This window comes from Ischnura elegans, chromosome 3 (assembly GCF_921293095.1).
Source record: "Ischnura elegans chromosome 3, ioIscEleg1.1, whole genome shotgun sequence".
NCBI lineage: Eukaryota > Metazoa > Arthropoda > Insecta > Odonata > Coenagrionidae > Ischnura > Ischnura elegans.
In genome coordinates, this window is record NC_060248.1 from 60822422 (window position 1) to 60846354 (window position 23933).

General features: G+C 36.2%; 2 protein-coding genes across 16 annotated transcripts in view; one reads left to right on the forward strand and one right to left on the reverse strand.

Annotated features, from left to right (window-relative positions):
* The window catches only part of LOC124155896 (adhesion G protein-coupled receptor A3), a 37455-nt gene extending 18652 nt beyond the window's left edge, over positions 1 to 18803 (reverse strand). Inside the window, exons 1-10 of one of the 4 annotated variants that reach the window (XM_046530074.1) lie at positions 18119 to 18803; positions 17744 to 18014; positions 10206 to 10277; positions 10022 to 10093; positions 4890 to 4961; positions 4711 to 4782; positions 4389 to 4632; positions 2456 to 2619; positions 1596 to 1732; positions 822 to 1057 (exon numbers count right to left, since the gene is read on the reverse strand). In XM_046530074.1, the coding sequence (XP_046386030.1) occupies positions 822 to 1057; positions 1596 to 1732; positions 2456 to 2619; positions 4389 to 4632; positions 4711 to 4782; positions 4890 to 4961; positions 10022 to 10093; positions 10206 to 10277; positions 17744 to 17961 (1287 nt within the window). In that variant the 5' untranslated portion in view covers positions 17962 to 18014; positions 18119 to 18803. Of the gene's footprint in view, positions 1 to 821; positions 1058 to 1595; positions 1733 to 2455; positions 2620 to 4388; positions 4633 to 4710; positions 4783 to 4889; positions 4962 to 10021; positions 10094 to 10205; positions 10278 to 17743 lie in introns of all 4 variants that reach the window. The other 3 variants (XM_046530076.1, XM_046530073.1, XM_046530072.1) reach the window with 3 other exon arrangements.
* A 490-nt stretch (positions 18804 to 19293) lies between these two features.
* The window catches only part of LOC124155897 (poly(U)-binding-splicing factor half pint), a 32156-nt gene continuing 27516 nt past the window's right edge, over positions 19294 to 23933 (forward strand). For 3 of the 12 annotated variants that reach the window (XM_046530077.1, XM_046530078.1, XM_046530079.1), the window contains exons 1-3: positions 19294 to 19463; positions 19824 to 19920; positions 23384 to 23629. In XM_046530077.1, the coding sequence (XP_046386033.1) occupies positions 19407 to 19463; positions 19824 to 19920; positions 23384 to 23629 (400 nt within the window). In that variant the 5' untranslated portion in view covers positions 19294 to 19406. Of the gene's footprint in view, positions 19464 to 19607; positions 19708 to 19823; positions 23630 to 23933 lie in introns of all 12 variants that reach the window. The other 9 variants (XM_046530080.1, XM_046530084.1, XM_046530087.1 and 6 more) reach the window with 9 other exon arrangements.

The following is a 23933-nucleotide window of genomic DNA, read 5'->3' on the forward strand; positions in this document are numbered from 1 at the left end:
GTGAAGCCAACTTAAAAGAACCTATAATAAATAACTTCTGCTTTTAGCAAGGGGAAAGATGTTCCTCATAAAAATAGGCCTTTTGGCCATGGAAAAAATCTCACTTTTAATGAAAGCATACTGAAAGGAGTTCTCCTTATAAAGAAGTTAGTCTCACAGCAAAATATTTATTTATACTATCAAACTCTTCTAACCTGTTATAAAGCAAATGGCAATTCATATTTGTTTTAAGATGCTATGAGGTCTAACAATATGCAATTATTTTTGCCCAAAAATGCTAGTGGATAAATTTGCCACAGGCACAGGAAATCCTCTTCTCAGACTAGAAGAACACGCTAACTCCCACCCCTGCAATGGGCTGGGCAAAACCTATCACTGCAATGCTCTGGGCAACTCCCACCCCCTCGTTAGCCATCCTTCCTCAACTCCGCCATTCACCTATCCCATCTTTGTCACTATGGCGGTTTTCTCCTGCATCTTATGCTGTGTTACATTAGTGCACAAATGTATAGATGATCTTGTGATATTGGTCACCATGCCTGGTTTCTCAATACATTAACATGTACGAGTTAATGTGCATTTCCATGATTGATTTTAGTGGACCGGAATGGAACAAGTTCGAATACATGAACCAAATTAGAACAGGTTCTATTTTCTGTTCACGTGTTCATGCATTTGTACATTTTGGGGTGGTTTTTGAACAGTGAATTTTCCCATTCTTTCTCGTGTTCATGCATTCATACATTAACTTGTACGTGTTAATGTACCGTGTAACCAGGCCTTAAGAGGAATAAGACTAATGTTGCAAAATATTTGGTTACCTTCGCGAATTGCTCCAACGCTTTGGTAGTATCACTGAGGTAAACACAACCAGTGGTGTTGAGTCCCTCCCAAATCCCCTCCTCAGAACAATGATGACTGGCAACTGTGAGAGGGAACTTGGCTTTTGTGATAGGCCCCACTTCCATAACACTGCTCTCCCCTGCACAGGGTAACTCCACAGTGGTGCCAACAATAGTTTGTGGCCAAAGGTAGAGACCCTTATTTGTGGATGTCACTGAAAAAATTAATTGAAAAATATGATAAATCATATGAAAAAATCAGAAGATTAACAACATAATGTGTGGAAATACAATAAAACTGAAATGATTTACACGAAAAACTGCTGTGATAGGGAAATACGATTAATTACAGCTTTCAACCAAAACTACAGGAGGCCTACATCCCTGCCACTACACAAATTGATACTGCAACAAGCAAAACCCATGCCATCTTGAAGCACAATACAAGATAAGCAGAAATTTCTATGAATTGCAGAATATCATCAATAGAAAAAAGTAGAAAAAAATAGGCATGCATGAGTATAAAAGCACTAAATATTCATGTGTGATATTATCACATTTAAACTTACATTGTTATAAGACTTTCTCCTCCAAAACATAGCATCACATGCAACCATTTAGTAGAGAATCCAAAGAAAAAAATCACCCTGATTGAGAAAATCAATATCAAAAATGCAATTTTTTCAAATCAAAGCTAAAAAAGTAATTAATGGGTGATGGAATACAGATTATTAATAGCTACCATCTACCAACCTGTTTCTGGGCAGTATCGAGTATCATTTGAAATGACAAGAATGGATATTGATGATGAAAGGTTCCTGTGGCCTGCTTCAGCATTACAATCCCATCTTCCGGCATGCTCCTTCAATAGGCTATCAATGTTGAGAGACCTTGGTAGAAAGAAAGCAAAATTTAACTAATTTATGACTCATTTCATTGAAAAAGCACCGCAGAAACAAGTGACTTTGCACGCAGTCGCACACACGGTGCAAAGAATTTCCAGTATAATAAACCAGAGTGAACTTCAGGATGGGTTTTACCGAATACCCTCGACCCTCGCCACATGTCCCAGTGCCACAGTGTGGACTAGTGACGTCAGTATCTTGTTCGGTAAAACCCATCCAGAACTTCGCTCTGAGAAAATGGCTTGGTTGTGTGACTGGTTAACACGCCTGACCAGCAATCGGGAGATCCGGGTTCAAATCCTGGCTAGGTCAAATATTTTATCTTGGCAAACTTCATCCTTTGGTGTATTTAATCATTTCATTGAAACTAAATGGTGTTAAATCAAATGTGTTTTATAACAGCTTGTGCATTAAAAAATCTCCACCCTTTAGCAGCATCAATATATCAAGTAAAAATATAAAAAAAATGCAGGACCTTATTTCACCAATATTAAAATAAACCTAATATGTAACACTATCAAAATAGAAAATCAAAGTCACTTTAAAGTAACTGTTAAATATAATCATGGAATAATGCATTTTATAGTCAGATATTGTCACTTCTTTCCAAAGATTTTTACATGTCCATTCAACATGCTGACTGATTCAAATTGCATAAAATATTTTTCTATTTTACAAGTCATCAATGTATTTGGAAATGAAACTCACACTTCCACCTGCCCCTTCTCTGGAATAGGATGAGTCTCAACAGATACATCATGGTGGAATTTCGACGACAAGTCAGTTGATCCATCCCATGTCCACCAAACATTTGCCCTTCCAGACACCCAAACTTGGCACCATAGAAGCAACGAATCGCCTTCAAAAACCACCTGCCAAATGGACACAAATTATTATTATACATTACTTCAACTGTAAACAGCCACCAAAAATTGAACTATTCAACACTGAAATCTCTTATGTAAATAACACTTCCTTCCTTGGAATTACTTTAGAAAAATCCTTGAAGTGGTGTACACATATCGAAATCTTAACCACCAAATTGTCACGTACTATTAATCAACTGCGTCATTTACGATCAAGTGTTTCTTAGAGTGTTTTAAAACATGTGTACTATGCTCACTTTCAATCCTTAATTTCCTACGGTATTATTTTCTGGGGTGACAGTTGAAATAGCACTGAGATGTTTATTCTACAAAAGAAAGCCTTGAGAATTGTTAAATTTACAATATAAAGAATCTTGTCGGCCTCACTTTGAAAGACATAAAATATTGACTGTAACATCCCTCTACATTCTGAATTTAATGGTATTCATAAAAAAGTGTGTAAATTTCCTCCCAAAAAATGCGGACTACCATTCGCATATGACAAGAACAAAAGACTACCTGCATGTTCTTCCTAGAAAGACAAAAAGGAGTAGGGAAGGTCCTCTCCATAAGGTAACAAAACTTTATAACCTTCTACCAGAACAATTAAGAAATTTATCATTAATTGAACTCTTTAAAGTGAATCTCAAAAGATACCTAATTAAAAATACCTTGTTTAATGTTGATGAATATATGAACTATTGTAAAGAAAACATTTGTAAACGTATTCTATGAGCAGTGCTTGTATATACTTAAAATTATACGCTGTGACAAATGTGACTTTCAAAATGTATACTTTTTTATGTGAATGTTACCTGATATATCATCCCATGTTATCCATCAGTGTATTGTATTGACGAAGCCTATACCAATTACTAATCTGTATTAGTTCTCTTGGCTAATAAAACTATTATTATTATTATTACTTTCATTTATAATTATGACAAAAAAATAATAATATTACATATATGAAAATAATTATTAAATAATTAAACTTTATTCTCAAAACGATAGTACAAAAGCACCCCTTCCTAGCTTTCATCTTCCCAGTAACAGTCTTCAAATGCCTTTAATGCTTGTTTCTTTGTCTTTGCCATATATTCGAGTTTTCCCCACAGAGTTGTCATGTAATTGCTCCAATTCATAGTGAGTTTATGTGATTGCACAACTAAGGATAACCAAGAGAGAGATCATTCTAGGAATACCAAGAGAGAAATAGGCAGTATCTATTAGGGCCAAGTCAGGAAGGGTATCCCAAACAGCATACCAAAGTCAAAAAAAACATTAAAATTAAATACATTCTTTTGCTTGAACATACTACTATCGTTATCTTTCTAAACGACTTAAACATCTTTAATAGACCACCCAGGGAAAAGTTGAGAAAATAAAATGAATGAAACATAAATCTCATGCCACAATAAAATATTCTTTGACAAGCAGAGGTACTAGTTCCAGTACTTCACTGACCTCCGCACTTCAATGATTATCATTTTGAGATAGAACCTGATTTCAGCTTCAGCATTGATTTAGTCTTCGGACTAATGCAATACCAATGGTCAAAAATTCAAAAAAAGAAGAAATTTCACATTTATTGAGTGATATTTTGCTTTCCATTGTGAAAATTTGCCATTTTCTATCACCAGTTATTGCTTATTCACAAGTGATTCCATGGTTACGGCCATAGCTTCCTTTGAGTACGAGTACGATTTTCATTTTGTGTTTTAATGTGATTAGTGACAAGAAAAGGGCACAAGGATTTTTCATTCAACTATCACCTGATCTGCAGATGGTCGAAGCTCAATCTTCACAACTTTTTCAGTTTCATTGACTTTGCCAACGCTTTCAGCCTGAATGCAAGTCATTTCTTGCAATGCCAATTTTTTAATAGGTTTGTCCCTCAGAGCCTCAGGACTTTTGCACTTCAGTGGAGAGATAATTTTCAGTTTACTTTCATTTTTCATCAATTCAGAGAGCCATTGTAGATGGCAATCACAGATGAATGGATTGCCAGTTAGGTTCCTGGAAAATACATAATAAATTATGTTCACCACCGGCAATACAGGAGTAAAATAATTACACTATTATAGCAATACTTACAAATATTTGAGCTTTGGTAATACATTGAAGGTTCCAGGGCTAATGCGACTAATGTTGTTTTCACTGACTTTCCTGAAAAAATATTTTCATGCGAATTTAGAAGTAAACTTAAAATATAAGTGAAATGGTTAACTAGTTTTCCAGTCACCATAAAATACAACACAGAGTCATACACTTACAGCCTTTCCAAGGCCTGAAGATCTTCAATCATGGAGCCATTGAGTTTGGAAATCTTGTTGCCTGATAAGTCACTGAAAGTGAAGTAATGAAACATTACCTATCAAACGCACAATCATAAAAGAAATGCCCATTACTGAACTTTTCCATTTCATAATCACCAGAAAGTGAATACATTGCTAAACAGTTAATGAGGAAGTATTTTCAAAAATAAGCATTGGAATGGTAAGTGCAATAATTGAGTCTTTGATGGAAAATCAAACAAAATATATGGGTCATTCTCCTTCAATTCAGCTAATATTTGTCCCTTGAGATCTCCAATTTCAATGAAAATTGAAATATAGGTTAATATCCACCTCAAAATGAATACCCCAAGACCATCTAGCAAAAAAAAATTATTATGCACATTATTGTTATTGTGTGTATTATGAAATTTTAATATTTACCCAATTTCCCCTTGAAAAAACATGCCTTGAACCATGTAATTCCTTTTATTTCACCACCAAATTGCTGTAGAGCCATGATTCATAGCTCATTTTATAGATAAAACTTTGTGTAGGACACTGAATGAGTAAAAAATTCATGCAATACCCTATTAAATATTGCTGAACTTAATTTTTTTTTAATGTCAATGACTTTTCTCAAATATTCCATCTCAGAATTGGTTCAAACTTTTATTTAACAACTGAGACACATATTCCTTAATATTCTATAACATAATATTTAGTGACAACTTATAAATGGATTTTTAAGAAATATTTCAACATTTACTTTTTTTCTCGTTCAGCATTACAGCTTCCCTATTGGAAATGCATTTGTGATATTCATGGCATGTTCACCACCGCTGTTCACCATAGGTATTACATTTCAAGATCCAGATCAACACTCTGTGTGAAGTTTGTTTTTCTAGTAAATTAATGAATAGCAGTTAGAAAAGTCACCTGTGCCACTTGCGAGGGCTGATTTAGGGCTTTAAATCAGTAAATAAATAATAATTTTCATCATAACAAGCTCTGTGGTTAAAAGTTGTACGTTGCCAATGTAAGAATTGTAGTGACTTCCAGTTTTTGATGATTGTATTTGCCTATTTTCCACTATATATTTCTGGAGTTTGCCAGGATATCATTGGTGGATTTACCTATATTATTGAAATACGTTGTATCTTGTGTGTGAGTTGGCAGTGGAACCGATTCGAGGTCTCACATGTGAGTAGTGTTCAGACTGTTTTGCTGTGAATTCGTACTCCTGAAACCAAGGAAAAGGTGAAACTGTCACATAATCATTAAATACAAGTTTCTTTTAACAATAAGTGCATGCCTAGTGCTTCTTCAACTGTCTACTGCTTTTCAAAGATAACTGCCTAAAAGATATTTTTCATTTTTTAGGAAGTACTTTTCGCGTGCTCTCTGAATTGGCATTAGTTTTCCAAACCCCGCTACTTACACGAAAGGAATGCAGAGCGACAATGTTTTGTTATTTCACAGGAGTGCAGTATTTTTGTCTGTGATTAAGGTTCTCCAGCTAAGGATTCGTGATGGATTTTCAGCAGGAAGAGAATCAGACCACCTATTAAAACCCTAACGTATATATATTTCCAACAGTGGAGTCAGAACGCCAGGCAGGAGGAAATTGTTTATGTTTTTCTGGAAAAATTGCGGAAAAATAAAAATGAGCACATAATGCACAAATTTTTTTTTTCGCAAAAAAGTGTGGTTTCATTTAGTTTGGGGTGGATATAGACCAGTACAGAACTTTTCATTAAAATCTAAGATTTCAAGAGATGCACCTTTGTTGAATTGAGATGCAATGTGCCATATAATATTTTATAAAATCATGAATTTTAAATTTAATTTAAAAATTTTATAAACAAACCGTATCAATTTATCTTCGAAACTTTATATCACACAACAAAGAAAGAGAACTTCTAGTATTTGGGAGTAAAATTGAGGGAAACAGGCATAGCATTAGGTATATACAACAGTAAGGTAATTGTTTTGGTAAAGGGGAAGTTCACTCATGGGAAAAAGTTGGCAATAGCAACAATGCTTAAGGTGGTAAGACTGATGAATACTTTGATGGAAAGCATAACATTTTACGGTGAAGAAATGAGAGCACCGAAAAATGGGAAAGGGAGCAGGTATTCTACAACAAAGTTCAAGATGTGAATGGGAAAACCTCTAATATACAGTCCCACCGCCGCGAGTTGTCCGATGACAGGCAGAAGGGTCTAGGTCGGGGTAGAGGCAAGTTTGCCAGGTAAGAAAGGGAGATGCCCACGTCACATAAAAGCAAAAGCAGGGTTCCCACTCGATCTAAATTATAAAATTCACGGTTTTTTCCAGGTTTTCACAGTCTAAATATCATCGAATCACAGTTTGTAAATAAACCATTTCAGGCAGAAATATTGACCACTTAACAATCATCGGCCGCACGTTAACTAAAAATTTAACAAACGCGACAGACGCCGTGAATGCAAACGCAGCAATGAAAGTGCTATCTCTCCTGGCGTCACATATCGTTTGCAAAATTCAGCTCCGACTAAAGGTTGTGAGTGGGAAAATAGAGGGACCAGGGTGTCAGGGAAGTTAAGAAGTGTCTGAATTTTCGCAAGTGTTAATGGGGCAATTCCATTTGTGACGGAATTACCTTTAGAGAAAATTGTAAAATAAAAAAAAATGCAAAACTTCTAACTGTATATGATCAAAGAACATTAATTAAGGTGATGTTCATATACATAAACAAAATTAATTATTTAAATACCTTCGAAATGTGCCCAAAATTAACATGTGACGGAATTACTCCCAGGTCAACCTCCCAAGTGTAATGATTTTAAACATCTTCAAGACTCTGTGAATCGAAGTATAGTTTGAAACATTTTAATAAGTCCCTGAATGAATTTTCAAATACCAATTTCTTAAAATTCGATCATGTAGCTATTTATTTATCAAGATAAAATATTTCCAGCCTAATTTTTAATTTGAGAGAAAAAGTTGACATTATCATGGAAATGCCCAATGAACTTTGGTTACCAGTCTTCCGGCTTTGGTACAGGCTTAAGTTCAATGTGTCATCATGTCACACGGACCAATAATTGCTCTTCGAATACACGTGTGCAGATAAATCCGTGGCCATGTCTGCGCGTGAATGATCTTGAAATATAATCGAAATATCCATTCTTCTTTTAATCGGTCGACCGTAGTTCTACCATCGTAAAATCAAGATTGAGAGATTTTGAAGGTTTTATGACGAAATTCACGGCTTTTTCCAGGTTTTTTCATGGTATACGAAATTCACGGCTTATTCACGGTTTTAAGGTTTTTCAAGGTTGAGTGGGAACCCTGAAAAGGCTTTACTGAAGAAAGGAGCAGGAAGGGACGACGAGCTGAAGGACCCAAAGGAAGAATCCTTCGTTTTGGTGATTCGAAGAGAGGGCTTGTTTTGGTGGCTCAGGCTTGTGTCAGTGCTTCGTATTGTAGCGGTACGGTCCGGAGCCGGCCCGACGCGTAAGATTAAAACATCGCGGCTGGGGTTACGTCTGCGCGCACGCTCACATTTTTTGGCATTTTGGAACAGATTTCGGCACAAAATATGTGTGAAGGGTTTATTTTGTGTTTTAAATGTATAATATTTTTATGTGTATGTGAATTGCTGTGAAAAAGTGTGGAAGTAGATTTCCGGGAGAGGCGACGTTGTGGTTCTCTCCCGGAACGTATTTGAAAACCCGCCTCTATATTGGGAAAAAGAGGGCAGTAGTGTGCATCGGGGGTGGTTATGGAAAAGAAAGAGGTGATATAAGGGAGAGACGCGAGGTCTCGCTCTCTCTCTCTCTCTCCTACGCTCTGTCACGAAAGAAGTCGAATCGTGAGTGTGCAGTGATAAGCGGTGGCAGCACAGCTACGGCAAGTGGAGGTTGCATGCACGTGGACAGCTGGCGAGGGGTGGCGTGGACATCTAAGGAGGACGTAAGCTTGGAATTTTCCAAAGCCCTAAAAGGTCCTTTGAATACAGATTGTTCCCCCCTCCGAAAGTCCCTAGTGAACTCTCCATTAAAGGCCCTAGTGAATTCGCTGTTGACTGGTCTTAGTCACAGCCCTGCAAGACTTAAGTGCTAGCGTTGAGGAGATTGAGCAATATTTCTGAATGTTAGTAGTTACTTGGCGTATCATTGAGCCCTAATTCAAGACGGGTGGCCATTTGAACTGACTAACGCATAATTTCATAACTGCCTTGCACGTAATTTTTGTGAGTCTTACTCCACACTATTCACGTTGTCCATGAACCAAGGCGCATTGATGTATTTTGTTATTGGGAAAGATCATCTTCTTTGAATAATATTCATTGATAAAGTGAGATTGTGATTTTGAAGGAGAAGACGGATGTTCAAATTTCATGTTGGAGGTGATGCCGTTGTATTATGGAAAGGGATTTATCATTTGTGTTTTGGGTATATTGTTGTATTTTGGAAAGGGATTTATCATTTGTGTTTGGGGTATATTTTGGTTTCTGTGTAAACTTTTGAATCAATGTCATTTCATTTATTAAAATCAGTTGTGAAAAGGATTTCATTGAATTTACTATTCTTTGCTATTGCCACAAGTGCCTTCAATTCTTTTGTAAGTGAGTGTGCGTGCGGGCACGTTCAATTGGGGGACTTGATTTGGAGCCCTGAAAAGGTAAGTCTAAGTAGGGGCATTCTTATATTTTGGGGAAGTGGAGAATTAATTATCACATGTACGGGGAGAGATCGGACGGGAGACAAGCGGGCGGCTCTCGTGGTTCGAACCGTTACAGTATGCACGTGGCAACATTGTATGACTAGGCTACGGTGAGAGGTGCGTTTGGGGGACAGCGGTTGGCTGCAAACCGTGCTGGCGTAGGGTTCTCTGCCCCTCTTTTTGAGCTGCTATCGGACAACTCTCGCCGGCTGGACTGTAGCTACTTAATAATTATTAAGAATATGACATTCCAACACCTATGTAGCAGCTGGCACTAATCTTAAGATTTAAAAACTACTCCCTCACAAAAAAGGTTATGACCATACTGCTTCAAATAAAAATACAATAAGGGTAACTCTAGCAAACAAAAAATTTAGATAAGGCATTCAATTGTTCAAGACGTTTGAAATAATACTTACAGCCTTTTGAGACCTGACAAATTATAGAAGGCATGTGGTTCAATTATTTTAATCCTGTTATTCCTCAGCTCACTGAAAAAAAATGAATTCTTTATGAGATACGCAGTAAAATATCCAAAAACAAAAATATTTTACTCAAATTGTTCAGAAATTCAAAAATGAATAAATAAATAAAACAACTTACAGTTTTTCCAGAGATGTTAAATGTCCAAATGCCGCCCTTGGGAGAGCAGTGATCCCATTATCAGACAGGTTTCTGTAATGACAATCGAATACATACTTTATAAATACGAATGTACCCACTCTCATTTCATACATTCCTCATATGCAAATATCTCATGAATAATTACAATTTTTCTATTTGGGTGTAAACCACAGAATCATTTAGTCAGTGGTTTAACCGTCAAGGTAAGGTGAAGATGATCTCTTCCTCCATGCTGGAAAAATATCTTGTTTTCGACAGATAGGGTTCATTTATGATGACAGAAACAATAGATTTAAGTGTGCGAAAATTCCACAGAGAAAAAATCATTCGCCTAGACCGGGATTCGAACCCGGATCCCTCGATTTCCGGCCGAGTGCTTTAGCCAGTTAAGCTACCGAGGCGTCATTCTTCCCTGTGGAAATTTGTGGATAATAGATTTAAGCCTGTCCCTACCTAATTTTACACACAAAACCTTCTAAATATGTACATACCTAAGCCAGGCAGTCTTATTGTAGAGCTGACCCCCAGCTTAGATTTCTCTGCTGGCTGTATGCATATACCCCTATAGGTACTTAATGACAGAGAAATTTTATTTCCATGCAATGCTGTTATTAGTTAAAAGATAATTCTGCAGTCACCGTTAATAGACATAAAGTATCTATTGCATGGTTCCAAACCAAAGAATTGAAGCAGAGGTGGAGCTTGTTTTCATCGCTAAATACATAATTCTTATAGGAAAGACAGCAATTCCGTTTTAAGGGTCATGAGTTTGCTCAATTTACATTCACGTTAAGGGCTATTTTAACATTTGGTTAAATATTTTGAAAGCGTTTTTGAGGATTTCGTTTGCAATCTTCACATATTTATGTACGTCAATCATTATTCAATTAAAGTATTTCCTAATAAGCAGTTGTTAATGGTACAGAGTTCACAACACCAAAACAAAATATTTTTTGAAATAACTTATTAACAGAAACCATCGGCATTAGATATTGCCAAAAATAGTCCCTCCAACAATGAACTATTGCAACTGTGGCAAACTATTCACGAATAGGGCCATTCCACCGTTACGTATGGGACATTAGTACTAATTTTTACAACTTTAGAATATTATTTCTGCTCCTAATATTTTTTTATTTCATTGAAACAGCTACAAATTGTTAGCTGCAGGCCTAAACTATTTTTCAAGCTAAATTTTTGGCTTTTATGGCCGTTTTGCACGGTACACGGAATTGCGCAATCTGATGTACATGCGAAGGCGCAATCAAAATTGCGTCGTGTAAAGCAGAGAATTGCTAGAACACATGCGAGACGGCAAAATAGCCCCTGTTCTAATTTCGTTCATGCATTCAAGCAATTCCACGCCATTTTAGAAATTAATGCAGCTCTAACCTGCGCAATTCCGTGCCCCATGTAAAACGGCCTTAACACATTGTTATACCTGTTGCAAGAAAAAATAAGTGCCTATTACGTACGGGACAAGCTGGGTCAATCACTTGTTTGGCTCATGTTATGAAAAATGATGTTTCAGCTCAATTAGAATTTTCATAATTCTCTGCTATTTTTTCATATACCTTAAAAAGGATGCTTCAGGTACATTATCATCAAAAATTTTTAAACTAAGTTACAATTTTTTTACCTTTTGTTGCATACTAGACATTGTACACTTCAGGTTAAAAGTTATTGAAAACAGGCAGAGTTAACACAGTCAAAAACACATTCGTCAGAAAAGTTTTTTAAGCCAATTACAATAGAAGATAATATGTTTATAAGCATTATTGTCTTGATCAATTAACTTGTCTTAGCTTAGCTTAATTATAATACAATTAAGGTATAAAAATATAATAAATTGCTAAAATCTTGTTAACATGGTATCAATAAAAAAGACAACGAGAAAGATACCAGAGTTCATATTTTAAGATCTTTAAGGTTAAATTTACACGGTCTTTTGTTGTCCATCACTGTAGGAGGAGAAATAACTTTAATCAACTCTGACTGTTTATTGTATACAATACAATCGGGCAGCATTGGCCATTTATGGTGGAGGACCGGTGGGTACCATCACGGGCCACAGCTAGGAATTAGGCTAGAGGGGGTTTAAGGCACAACTAATAGAGGGAATCTGGGAGGTACGAAATACCTGCTAGATCAAGCAGGAGGTGCCCTCCCCCCAGAAATTGTTTAGATAAATGGTTCAAATGGGGAGTTTTACAGCTTTCTGAGGGATATTTTATTAATCCTTACACTTTTCTGTAAGTAATATTAATACAATTAACTAAATTAGATTAGGGGGGTTATTATCCGCAAACCCCTCCCCCCTCGTTGCACCACTGGGTACCATCACTGAAACTTACAGTTGCTTCTCTGAGACAATTTCTGTAATTTTGCCTCAAAATAAATCGCCATTATATTTCACTAGAACCCACTGACCTCTAAATTCTGTCTTTACTTCAAAAAATAGGTCTAAATTCAATTTGGTATCTTTAACATGTTTCTGTCCTGAAAAACTTTCATACGTGTTGCATATCACGTGAAAGCTAAGGATATCTAGTGCTGCTTGAATTCTGTCCCAAGGCTTTAGTTTGATGATGGTATCATTTATATAATCTTCTCCAGCATAATATATGTACCTTGAACAAACAAATATGGAACAACAATACAATACAACTTGTCTTTGAACAAACTTCTCCAAAATCCTTGGCAGATTGCATAGAGCATCATTTTCATCCTCACTAGTCTCTTGACATTCAGTCAGATCTCTGGAATTGCATTCAGAAAAAGTTATGTGAGCTGGATTTTTTAGCTTAAGTTTGCCTACTCTTTCCTGTCGTTTTGTCCCTTTCATACTTTTTCTTTGTCAGTAATATTTTCTCTCTGATTTTTTCTAAATTAATTTATCCTCTTACTTTCTTTTTTTAATAACCCATCATGATCACTTGCTTTTAGTCTACCACGTATTTTCTTTACTCTAGCAGCAGCAATTGACTTCCACCACCATTTAAATTCTGAAAAAGCAATAAATTTCTACTCTTAAAAGTTTAAAAGCTCTGTGGTACATATGTAAACTTACTTAAATAAAAATACTTCATGTAGTTCACATTGATTATTTTCTGACCTTGATCCCCTCACAAAAATAACATGTGCTATAATCACTTACGCACTGAAACATGCATGACGTGCTGGCTAAAGGCGACTGTAAGTTTTTAAGCATCACCAAACATCTAATCAAGAACAACTATCCCAGTGATTCCACATCTGAAGTCTACCACACACTGAGACAAAAGAAACTAAGTTCCTACTTCCTGTCTTGAAGAACTGGAGATTATTAAGGAGACAAAATCAAATAGAATGTAGGAGTTAAACAGTCATGTTTTACCATTTCATTAGCCTTACTTTTTCTAAACTTCTCCACCCACCCTCTATGCACCTAAAATTTCACTTGTTCTTCTGTTGACTACAATGCATACTTTCAACCACAGCACCTACTCCTCTGCCACTTTGCAATAGTATGACATAAATGTAATACCTGGCCCTTCTACTAACTGATGCCAAACTCCCCAACCTTGAGTACGCAGAGCACAATTTTAAGTTTTAATTACCATAGATCTAGACTTTTCTAGCCTAAATGTAAATATGGCTTCATTTTCTGTTTTAGTGTTAAATATTATCAACATTTAGTAATGATGTGACAGTGAATTCATTTTTATGTGTATTGCACATTATTTTGTGTAATGTCCCATACGTACGTTACATACGGGACAGAAAGAAATTGAACATTAGGGTATATTTAAATTTAATTATTTTTTACAGCATTATAATCATATAGTTTGACACAAAACCTATTTAGAAAATTGTATTTTGAGTAGCTGCCTGTCAATAAACTTGGTGAAAAAAGAAATTTATCTATTTTATGCTACGCAAGGGAAAAAGAAACAATGTATTTTTAAACACTGTGTTTTACCATTATATTATTGCAAAATTAATATAGCTTTGTGATAGAAACTCTTATATGGTACTATATTTTGATATTATAATCACCAAGACAAATACAAATATGTAGCTTTTACTCAAGCATTGATGTGGCAACACAACCTATGAAAATGGTAAATTTTGAACAGCTGATGAAGAGACGACTTTGAACCTAGGTTACCTACATATTTAAACATATTTGACGAAAATTCTTAGTAAATATGTACTCATAATATAGCCTTATACGAAGACAATCATGACATAATAAGTTAAATATATAAAAAAAAATATTTTCATTTCCAAAAGTTACCTATTCTCCAAAGAATAATGTAGTAACATCAATTTGCAGGATGTAACCATGGAGTTCTAAAGCCAGTATTTACTCAATGCATGAACAATGAATAAAGCATGGCTACACAGTTTCTTTGAGGAGTAAGGGGGTGAAAGATTGCTCCCTAAGAGCAAGTGAGTTGCTCTCCCCCAGCTCATCTGGCAGGATTGGTAACTAAAAGCAACTGAGCCTCCCTTGGTCAGGGAATGTGAGAGCAGTGCAAATGGTGAGGTTTTAGGAGGGAGAGGAGCAAAAATGCCTCTTCTTGTTTATTTGAAAAAGGCCAGATTGGCACCAATGTGATGCCACTCCACGTGATGTCACAGGGATCAAGATGCTATCGGGTCATTCCATGTCAAATCAACCAATATTTTGACCAAATGACACCCACCGACTCGGATTTTCATGAAACTTTCCATGGTCATACATTCTGGTATGATTAGAGATTGTGTACAATTTTAACGTAGGTTTAGAGGCATCGTTGCTAACGGCTTCCGGGTGCAGCTGCGTGCTGCGCTTTGTCGTACAAGCTTTAGCGACCGTTGCAGGATGCATTATCAGGCAATGAATGATCGCCTGATGATGCGTCCTGCAACGGACGCAAAGCTTGGACGCGAAAGCTTGCACGACAAAGCGCAACACGCAGCTGCACCCGGAAGCCGTTAGCAACGATGTGTACAATTTTAGCCTCCAATTGTCAATTGTTAATGAAATATGAGCAATTGACATTTGGGTGTGACCCCTAAAGTGCCGCAACGTGCAACACAGGGTGATTTTTATTTTCATCCATAAAATCATTCCTGTGGGATGAGAGGGCATGATTTTTTTTCTAAAGCTAATTGGTCCTTAATAATTCCACGATTATCATTAAATATTCACTGCATGAAGTAATTCAGCTGCAAAAAAATAAAGTTTACAAAAAATCTCGCTTGTACCATTTTTCACTGTCAGAATCCACAGGGAAAGGCCCTTCCCCCCTCCACTAGCAAGCAACCAAATCCATCCATTTGTTCTCCTATGTTTTTTTTTTTGTCTTTTGATATATGTTTTTAAATTAGGAATACCATATGAATTATGCTCTTTCTCATTTTCATTTAGCAATGCTACTTAATCACAGCAAAAAACTCACTATTTAAAGTAATTGAAAAGTATATGGTAGTAATTTAAATATGTTACAGTTATCTTTCATGCATCTTTATTGGTACATGTGAAGCTATATTTTACCTGAGCATTCATGCATTGAGGTTTTGGGTGTACAAGCTTAAATTTGGATGTAAAACCAACCAAACGGTGAAAGCAAACTTGGACTCTAATTGGCGGACACATCAAAGTAAATGTGGAAAGAGAAGCTTCGTAATACTATAATCATGTGTCAAAAGTTTCACTTGACTGTGATTTGTTGCCTGGATATTCCAATTTCTTTCAATCTAAATAAAATTTCATTTATGGCTATATCTATAAAATAAGGAGCTGCCTAGGGAGCATAGAGAGTAGTTGCAGGCTTAATCTGGTGGATTTGTAACATATAAGTAAATTAAAAATTGGCAGTTTATGGGGAAAATTGCCATTAACTTTTTATTTACCAATCCCTTGCAAATATTCTTCTATTTTGCTTGCTGAGAAGTTCGAATCCTTTATGTTCCAGGATTTACATGTTCCTACTCTATTTAAATTACAATAAACACATTTTAGGCTAATAGGTTGGTGGTTGCTTTCTGGAAATGCTGCGTAGGTAACATTATCTGTTCAACATTTCACTCCTCCTATTGGGAGCCATTCTCTTGAAAACGCTCCCATTTACGAGGAGTGAAACGTTGATTGAAACCAACATTGATAAAAAATCGAGGAGTGGCACCAACATTGATAAAAAAGCTGTGAAAATCTTCATACAAAAAAATAGGCTAATAGGTGTTAAACTGGCAAAATTTTGGGTGAAATGAAATATAAGTAATATATATTAAAATTACAGGTTGGAGCGAAAATTCATGCAAAACTTCAGGAACAAAAAATCCATAAGAATTAAGAATGATACTTTGCACTTTTTCATTGTATACTTTTTCTGGAATGGTTAACTTTTTTGGTTATTCTTGATAATGCTGCAGTGCAGTAAAACATGTAGACTCTGTTAAAATAAAGTTTTTATGTGGAAAAGTGCAAAGTACTATTCTTTATTCTTATAATGTATCTCCACATCTGCCTCTTCAATTCAATTAACAAAAAAAAATTCCCGATTCCTAATTCCAGATTATCTCCGTTTTCCCGGTCACTGAACACCCTGATGAAGTTTCCACCAAGTCTGTTCTTCCTCTTCATCACAGCACCACATGGAATATGTGCAAAGTGACTTGTTCTATGCAGTACATAAATTCCTGATAATATGCAAATGTCATTCATTTAAAGATCATTCTTCCTATTTAATTGGCAGACCTCCAGCAATCGCATGTCTTATAAGAAAGGGGGGTCAGCAAATGAGGCCATGAATTCACTTCTGCACTTCCCCTGGCTCATCAAATGATGCATAATTATTAGTTCAGCCATCAGTTGCATGTGACAGGTAAGAATCTATGCGGCAATTTAAAAGAGTAGAGGGTATGTACTTATGGCAAAAATGTATACAGTGAGTATGGGAAATCCTGCCCTTCCCACAAACCAAAATTTGCTACGTGAACTAACACAAACAATGATGCTCAAATTTAATTCATCGAAGATATTACCAAAACGGTTCGCAAAAATTCCAATGAAACCTTTACCATCAATCCAACGTACTCGAAAAAAGGTGTCAATGAATACATGATCATCACAAAATTGATCAATAATTTCGACTAAATTTAGTTCTAGTGCCATAGTAAGGTTATGAGTATAAATATATCATCTTTACACAGGCCCTAAAGAGACCATAGCCAAGATGAAATGTTACAGTTGCAAATGAGCCATGAACATTCATGACAGTTAGATGTCATATCGAAGTGAGATTGCAGTAGAATTACTAGGAGCAGAAATTATAAGATCTCAATGTAGCTACCAGACATTTAAATGGCAAGCTTATCCACATCCACATCATCAAGAAAATTACTAAATGCAATCTTGTATACGAATTTATGGTAGGGTATTGCCTGCTTAAGTTGTAAGGAGCAGCCAACCCTATTACATACTCTCATAAACATGCAGAGCCATTAAAATACTCTGAAATAGCACTTAATTTTTATATCATACTTACAAATGAACTGTGTTGGGCGGAAGTTCGTGAAGACCGAAATCCAACAAAGATGTAAGCTTCAGGCTTGAATCTTCGCACCGAACCCGAAAATTTCCATTTTTCTTGAAGCATGTACACAAACTGGTACATTGTCCGGGATTATCTGACACTTCACTTGAGGTTAACACCGATATGACGTTAATAATTGAAATAATAAACAAACCCAGCTGGATCTTCATTATGCTGGGTCCCTACAAAATCGTCTGGTTCCTCTACATCTCTGCCTTCCTCTCTGTAACAAGTGGAATCTAGACCTTAATTTAAATAAAGGATAATATAATTTACAACATGTTTCGCTTTCCTCTCAGGAAAGGCGTTGCGTTGCACTGCACTTACTTCTGTCACTTGCGGAGGCAAATTTACATGAAGAGCTCACTTAAAAGGGAAAACACTTTCGTGGAAGGAGATCGGAGCCATTAGAAAAACAATGACACGAGTCACGACTTTTTAGATCGCTATGTCGAAAGGCAATTGCTACTTCTTGTCATACTTTTAAAAAAGGGTCGAAATTAGTGAGACAATCAGACCCCTTTAAAAACAAGTCAACAGCCATATTGGTTTATACGACCGGTGTTGATGGTTGGCCAGTTTTGTGCCGACGAAATAGGGGCAGGGGACTTGTCTATCGATTCTTATTGGTGGGTCATCGTTTCCCAGTTTCCCTTGGTTGGAGCGTCGTCGTCCTAAAATCCACAAAATCGACGGCGGAATTTTGATATCGGGATATCGTCAGCTTGTTTTGTGTTATGTTGTCTGCGCTCATTAGTGCTATCAAGCGGTTTCAATAGGGAAAGTGTTATTTGTGAAAACGGTCTATCTTTCCCCTTCAAGTTCTTATTTGAATGTTTGGAAGTGTCACCGCAATGTTTCCTAGAACTAATTTATTACTCAGACGCGTTGTTCCGTCTGTAGCTACCATGTGTAACTATTATCCTCGATATCCTCACCATTTTACCCATAGCAAGTATGGGAGTGGTTTCTTAAGAAAGCAAATTGGAACTTCTACGTGTTACAGGAAACCTAATGAAATTGGTTCCGTTGGTCCACCACAACCTTCCAGTAAAAATTTAAAACTTCTATTTACTTGTAAAATTTGTGAGTTTCGAAATTCTTATGTAATTTCGAAACTCGCTTACACTAAAGGAGTTGTTATTGTTGATTGTAAAGGATGCAAAAACAAGCATCTTATAGCCGATAATCTGGGTTGGTTTCCAGATTTGGAAGGGAAAAAGAACATTGAAGATATATTGGCAGCTAAAGGCGAAAAAGTACGAAAGACTCCCAATGAAGATGAAGTTATTGAAATACTGGAAGATACGATTCGAAAACTCGAGCCAAGTTAAATAAGTGTAAATGTGTAAACCTATCCTTATATTTGTGATAATTTCTCAATAAATTTTATAATAAAACTTAATTAATTATTTTATTGTGCATGGAAACGATAACGCGATTGAAGGAATGGATCGATTTTTTAGTGCAGATCGAAAGAAGCGATTGTGGAAACGATGGTCATCCTACACATCCGCTGAGCGACAGATACCGAAGAGGCATTGCTGGCCGATGAAAGAAGACTGGATGAAAATATTTTAGTCTGTAATTATATCAGTGGTTTGACTTTTCTCGGATGGCTACCATGACTGCTGAATCCGGAGTACTTGAGGTCAACGGGACGGATAGTATGGTGCGTACCTATTATAAATGAATCTCAAGTTACAGTTGTAGAAGCACAATGGGACAACATGAGTAGAGACTGTTTTAAAGAGTGTGGTGTCAAAGATTACCCGGTTCAAAAATTGCATGTTTATTGGGGATGTTTCTGTCATAGCTTGGTGTTTGAGGAAGAAATACTTGCGAGTAATTTTGAGCCAGAGATATTGAACGGCCATCCGCCATTTTGTCTTCTTGTGTAACGCGTGATGGATGCGGTATGTTGCATTTCATTAAATTAATTACTCGATTGCTTATCAGAAATGCAGCTATGCATACTGGGTGAATTCTTTTCCTAGCCTGTTACTTAAATATACTATCGTTTTCTTTTCAGAATTCTCCACCATGCCCACAACCTCCTCCGCCTCCGTCTCCACCACCACCATTACCAGCGGAACCCGAGCCGCCAATAAAGCGAATTAAAGTTGAGGGTGGGTAGCATCTCTATACCGTCGTGTATTTAAATATCATTAATCTTCAGTAAAACATTGGGCCATTTGCCATAACTTACCTCTCGACCATGTAGTTGTTATTTCGACGGGCGAAATTGCCTTCATTGTGTGGTCCAGATCATGGATTATCGATCCCAGGCATTGTTGAGAAAGATTAGTGGTGTAAAAGGAATGTTTGAATAGGAAAGTATACTCTACTAATTTGGCATACCTTTTTCTCTTCGAGTTTTACAGAACCTTGCTGGTGTGACCTTTCGGATGCGATCTGTTGACTGCCCAAGGGATAATTCAACATTCTCAAAATATGACACATTTTTGATATCGCCTTTTGGCAACGAATCAGCCGCCCTGTAATATCTGCATTATTTTAGGAGCAGTGCTTTAATTAGTTGGTTAGACTTGGGTATACATACTATTTATTTGGGTGCCTAAAAATATTTTGTCAAGAAAAAGTCGACTTCATACATGTATGATCACGTCAAATCTTCTACGGTTTCTCATGTGGACTATCTTTTCAACTCTCCCCGAAATCGGTGTCATAATTTAGACTTCAAGTGCTATCCTAGTTCTCAGCTTTCATGTGTAAATGAATACATGTGTCTTTTCCCGTTTTCTCTTTTATATCTGCCATTTTTAGCATTTGTTTGGGAGACAGCTGCTGCGATGGATTGCAGTTCACTACACAATGAAGGTGTGAGAGCATGGTGATAATGGAAGAAGGGATCAGGAAAGGTGCCATGCAGTAAAATTAAATTCATTAAAATAGAAATATTTGTTTGGTAGTTGCATGTATTAGGTAGTTACATTAGACTCCAGACTTTCGGTATGATTGAATTGAAGTCCATTGGAAGAAATTTAACCTTTATTATTGATATTGGGCTTCTATAGTCTACTTTTTCTCTTTCTAGTTTATTCTCTTTACTAAGTGCAATGCCCATTTTTGCCATTATATTAAATTTTATTGATTAAGGCTTAATGCCAGGGTCAATCTGTCAATTGTAATCATTTATAATTTTAACTTTCGTCCAATTGTTGTTTCTTGAAGTATGTATATTTAGTCTACTCGAGTGAAAGATAGGTAGCTTGGTTGTTCACAATGCTCTAACGTTTGAGTGTAATTCAGGTTATTTCTAATAAGTTGTGTCATATGCGTAGTACTACTAAATCTTACATTCTTCAGTTTAGAACCTTAAATCACAAGCCTTTGGATCTTTATGTTTCTGGATTTTAATTAAGGTAAATTGCAGTCATTTCTTAAACATCAGTTTCCTCAAGTTGAATGGGCTAATTGTCTCGTACATTGGTTAGCCAAGCATATGTTAAATTTTATTTGTAATGTGTAGTTGAACTGAAGTCAAGCTATAGAAAGAAGCTGTTTTCTGAAAATTAATTGTAACACTGACATTTGAATGAGGAGAAATGTGCTGTAGAAATTTGAGTAAATGGCCGTGTTGATGTATTTGTATATGATATTATTAATATGACTTGCTCTAATTTTGTAATGAGGATATTGTTATAATGTTGGAATGTTTGCCCTATTTTCGATTTTGCTCATTGACATTTGCTGAAATGTACAAAAATCATGCCTGTTTCCGAACAATTAAGAAAATTGGAAAGAAAACGGGTATTGCTATTTACATGAGAAGCACCATGGACTTAAACGATGTTCTTCTCTCTTTTCTGTTGTCTTTCCAGATTGACTCCCTGATAATGGGATTAGGCTCAGTTGAAGAAGGGGTTGGAAACTGACAAGCACAATAATGCCCCCTCTGCTCATCATCAATTAGTTGATGCTTTGTTAACAAGGTCAATTTTAGTTCTGCTTTTGTTAATTGGGGTCACATTTAATATGTATGAGTGGGTTTATGAACAGTAAACATATGCTTCGTTTTAAAATATGTCCACAGTTTCATAAATACGCATTTTTTTCTGAAATGCATTTTTGTGTCATTAAATTTTCTTAAATGACTACACACTTTGAAAAATGGTGACAAGGTCAATAAATGTAAGGTATTTAAAGAAACAGGTAGGCAAATATCTGTGCTACAGTCAGGTGAGTAGGTCAATATTGCATAACAGGTAGTATCACCTTTATTTGCAGGAATTTTAGACTTAGTTCTTTGTATGATTTTCTTTCTCAGGAGAGTGATGGAGCCAGTTCCGAGATCTACAGAGATGCAATTTTTTGCAGAGCCTGGAGTCTTAAAATTTCCATTCCTTTGCAGATGTATTTTCAAGTTGCTCTTTTAAGATGGCCATCATGTTCAAAATTCTGGAGGTTTAATTCTGTTTTGTGTTTAATTTCTTCTTTTTTTATTGTCTGCCTTCTTTCTTGTCGACTGAAAATATGTATGGTCTCTCTTAATTAATTTGTAATTGTATGCCATAGTAATTAAGTGTACCTATAAGTTCATGTATTACAGATTTGGGCTGCTATCTATGGTAATGCTGAATGGTCTTAAGCTGTATTTTAAGTTATATATTCATCTTATATACATGAGAAATCTGAAACAACTTATGAATAATTCAATTGCTCGAGAGGTATTTAAGAGAATTTTTCAAAGGCCCATGTTGCTAGTTTTTCTCTTGAGATTAATTTAGATGAAGATTGAATGCAGACATGTTATGATGGTCATCTTAATGTTACCCCACTCTCATTAATTAGTGTATAGAAATTGATCATTTATATTGTGCCTAATTATATGATCCTACAAATGTTATTTAAAAAGGATAATGATATGATCGTATGATTTCCTTGTTTTCTTTTTCTCTTTTTTCTGTGTCGTTACATGGGTAGACTTGCGCCTAGCCTAGCCTGCTGTTTTCAGGCGTGTTGACGCTGGGCCGGAAAAGTGGGGGCAACGTGACCCCCCCCAGTCACCTGCACTACCCCTTTTGCGGTAAAAGTCAACCACTTTGCCTCGGTTGTGTCCACATTTGAGAATAAGAAAAGTAAAGCATTGTCATGCAGTATAAAAAGAAATTTTTGAGAAGTGATGCTGTACCAAACCTTTTTGAATGGAAAATTTTGGGATGAGACTGTTAATGGGGTAATTGGATCTAACGTTTGGCCTTGGGCTGCCTCTATGCACAAAATGGTTTGGTGCCTCACACCATAAGTACAAATCTCATGTTTAGTTGACTGACATTATTTTGAAGTAATTGTTGTTCATTGAATGTGAAGTAAGTCTTGCAGACTAGCATCAGCAACTAATTTTAGTCATTGGATTCTTGTTTTGATGTGCCGGCACATTTCTTCCTATATTAATGATGCTGATGAAAAACGTCCTTCTCCTTGCCTTTTTGTTGGCTATTTTATCTGCAAGTGCAAAGCTATGCTCCATTAAATTATGTGAAATGTTCTAATTGGTTGGCTGACTAGTCTGTGAGGCTTTTTGTTCCTTGCCAATTGCTTCTAACTTCGGTGTTCCTGGGTTTTCAGAACCAGATGAGGGAGAAGATGTGTGGCATGATGATGGCCTTTGTCCTCCCGGAGAAACCATGCCTTTGAAAGAGGAAATAAAAATGGAAATGAATGAATGTGATTCTGACATTTATGGTAATGTGGATATCAAAATGGAGGCGTGTGACATTAAGCAAGAGATGGAACCTCCTAAGTGGGAGCCTTACTCAGACTTTTTGCCTGGACCCATCATGGATCTAGTACAAACTGGACCACTGACCACAGGTTTGTGGCTATTTTTCCAATATAAGCAATAAAATATCAATGTAAATGGAAATTCACTTGCTTAGTTGTAATCCTTCTGGTTTTTCATTCCTTTTTTTATTGTGTGTTTTCCCATGTAAAAATTATTGATCATTATAAATCACTATCTAATAGTGCTTCTCTCAACTGTCTCAGGCTTAACTTTGTGGAAGTTCACTTTAATAATAAAATGAAAAAAAAAACTATTCCAGCAATTTATTTAAAGGTATGGCTAGTTGTGACACAGCGGCATTATCATCAAATACCTTATATCTCTATATATCTC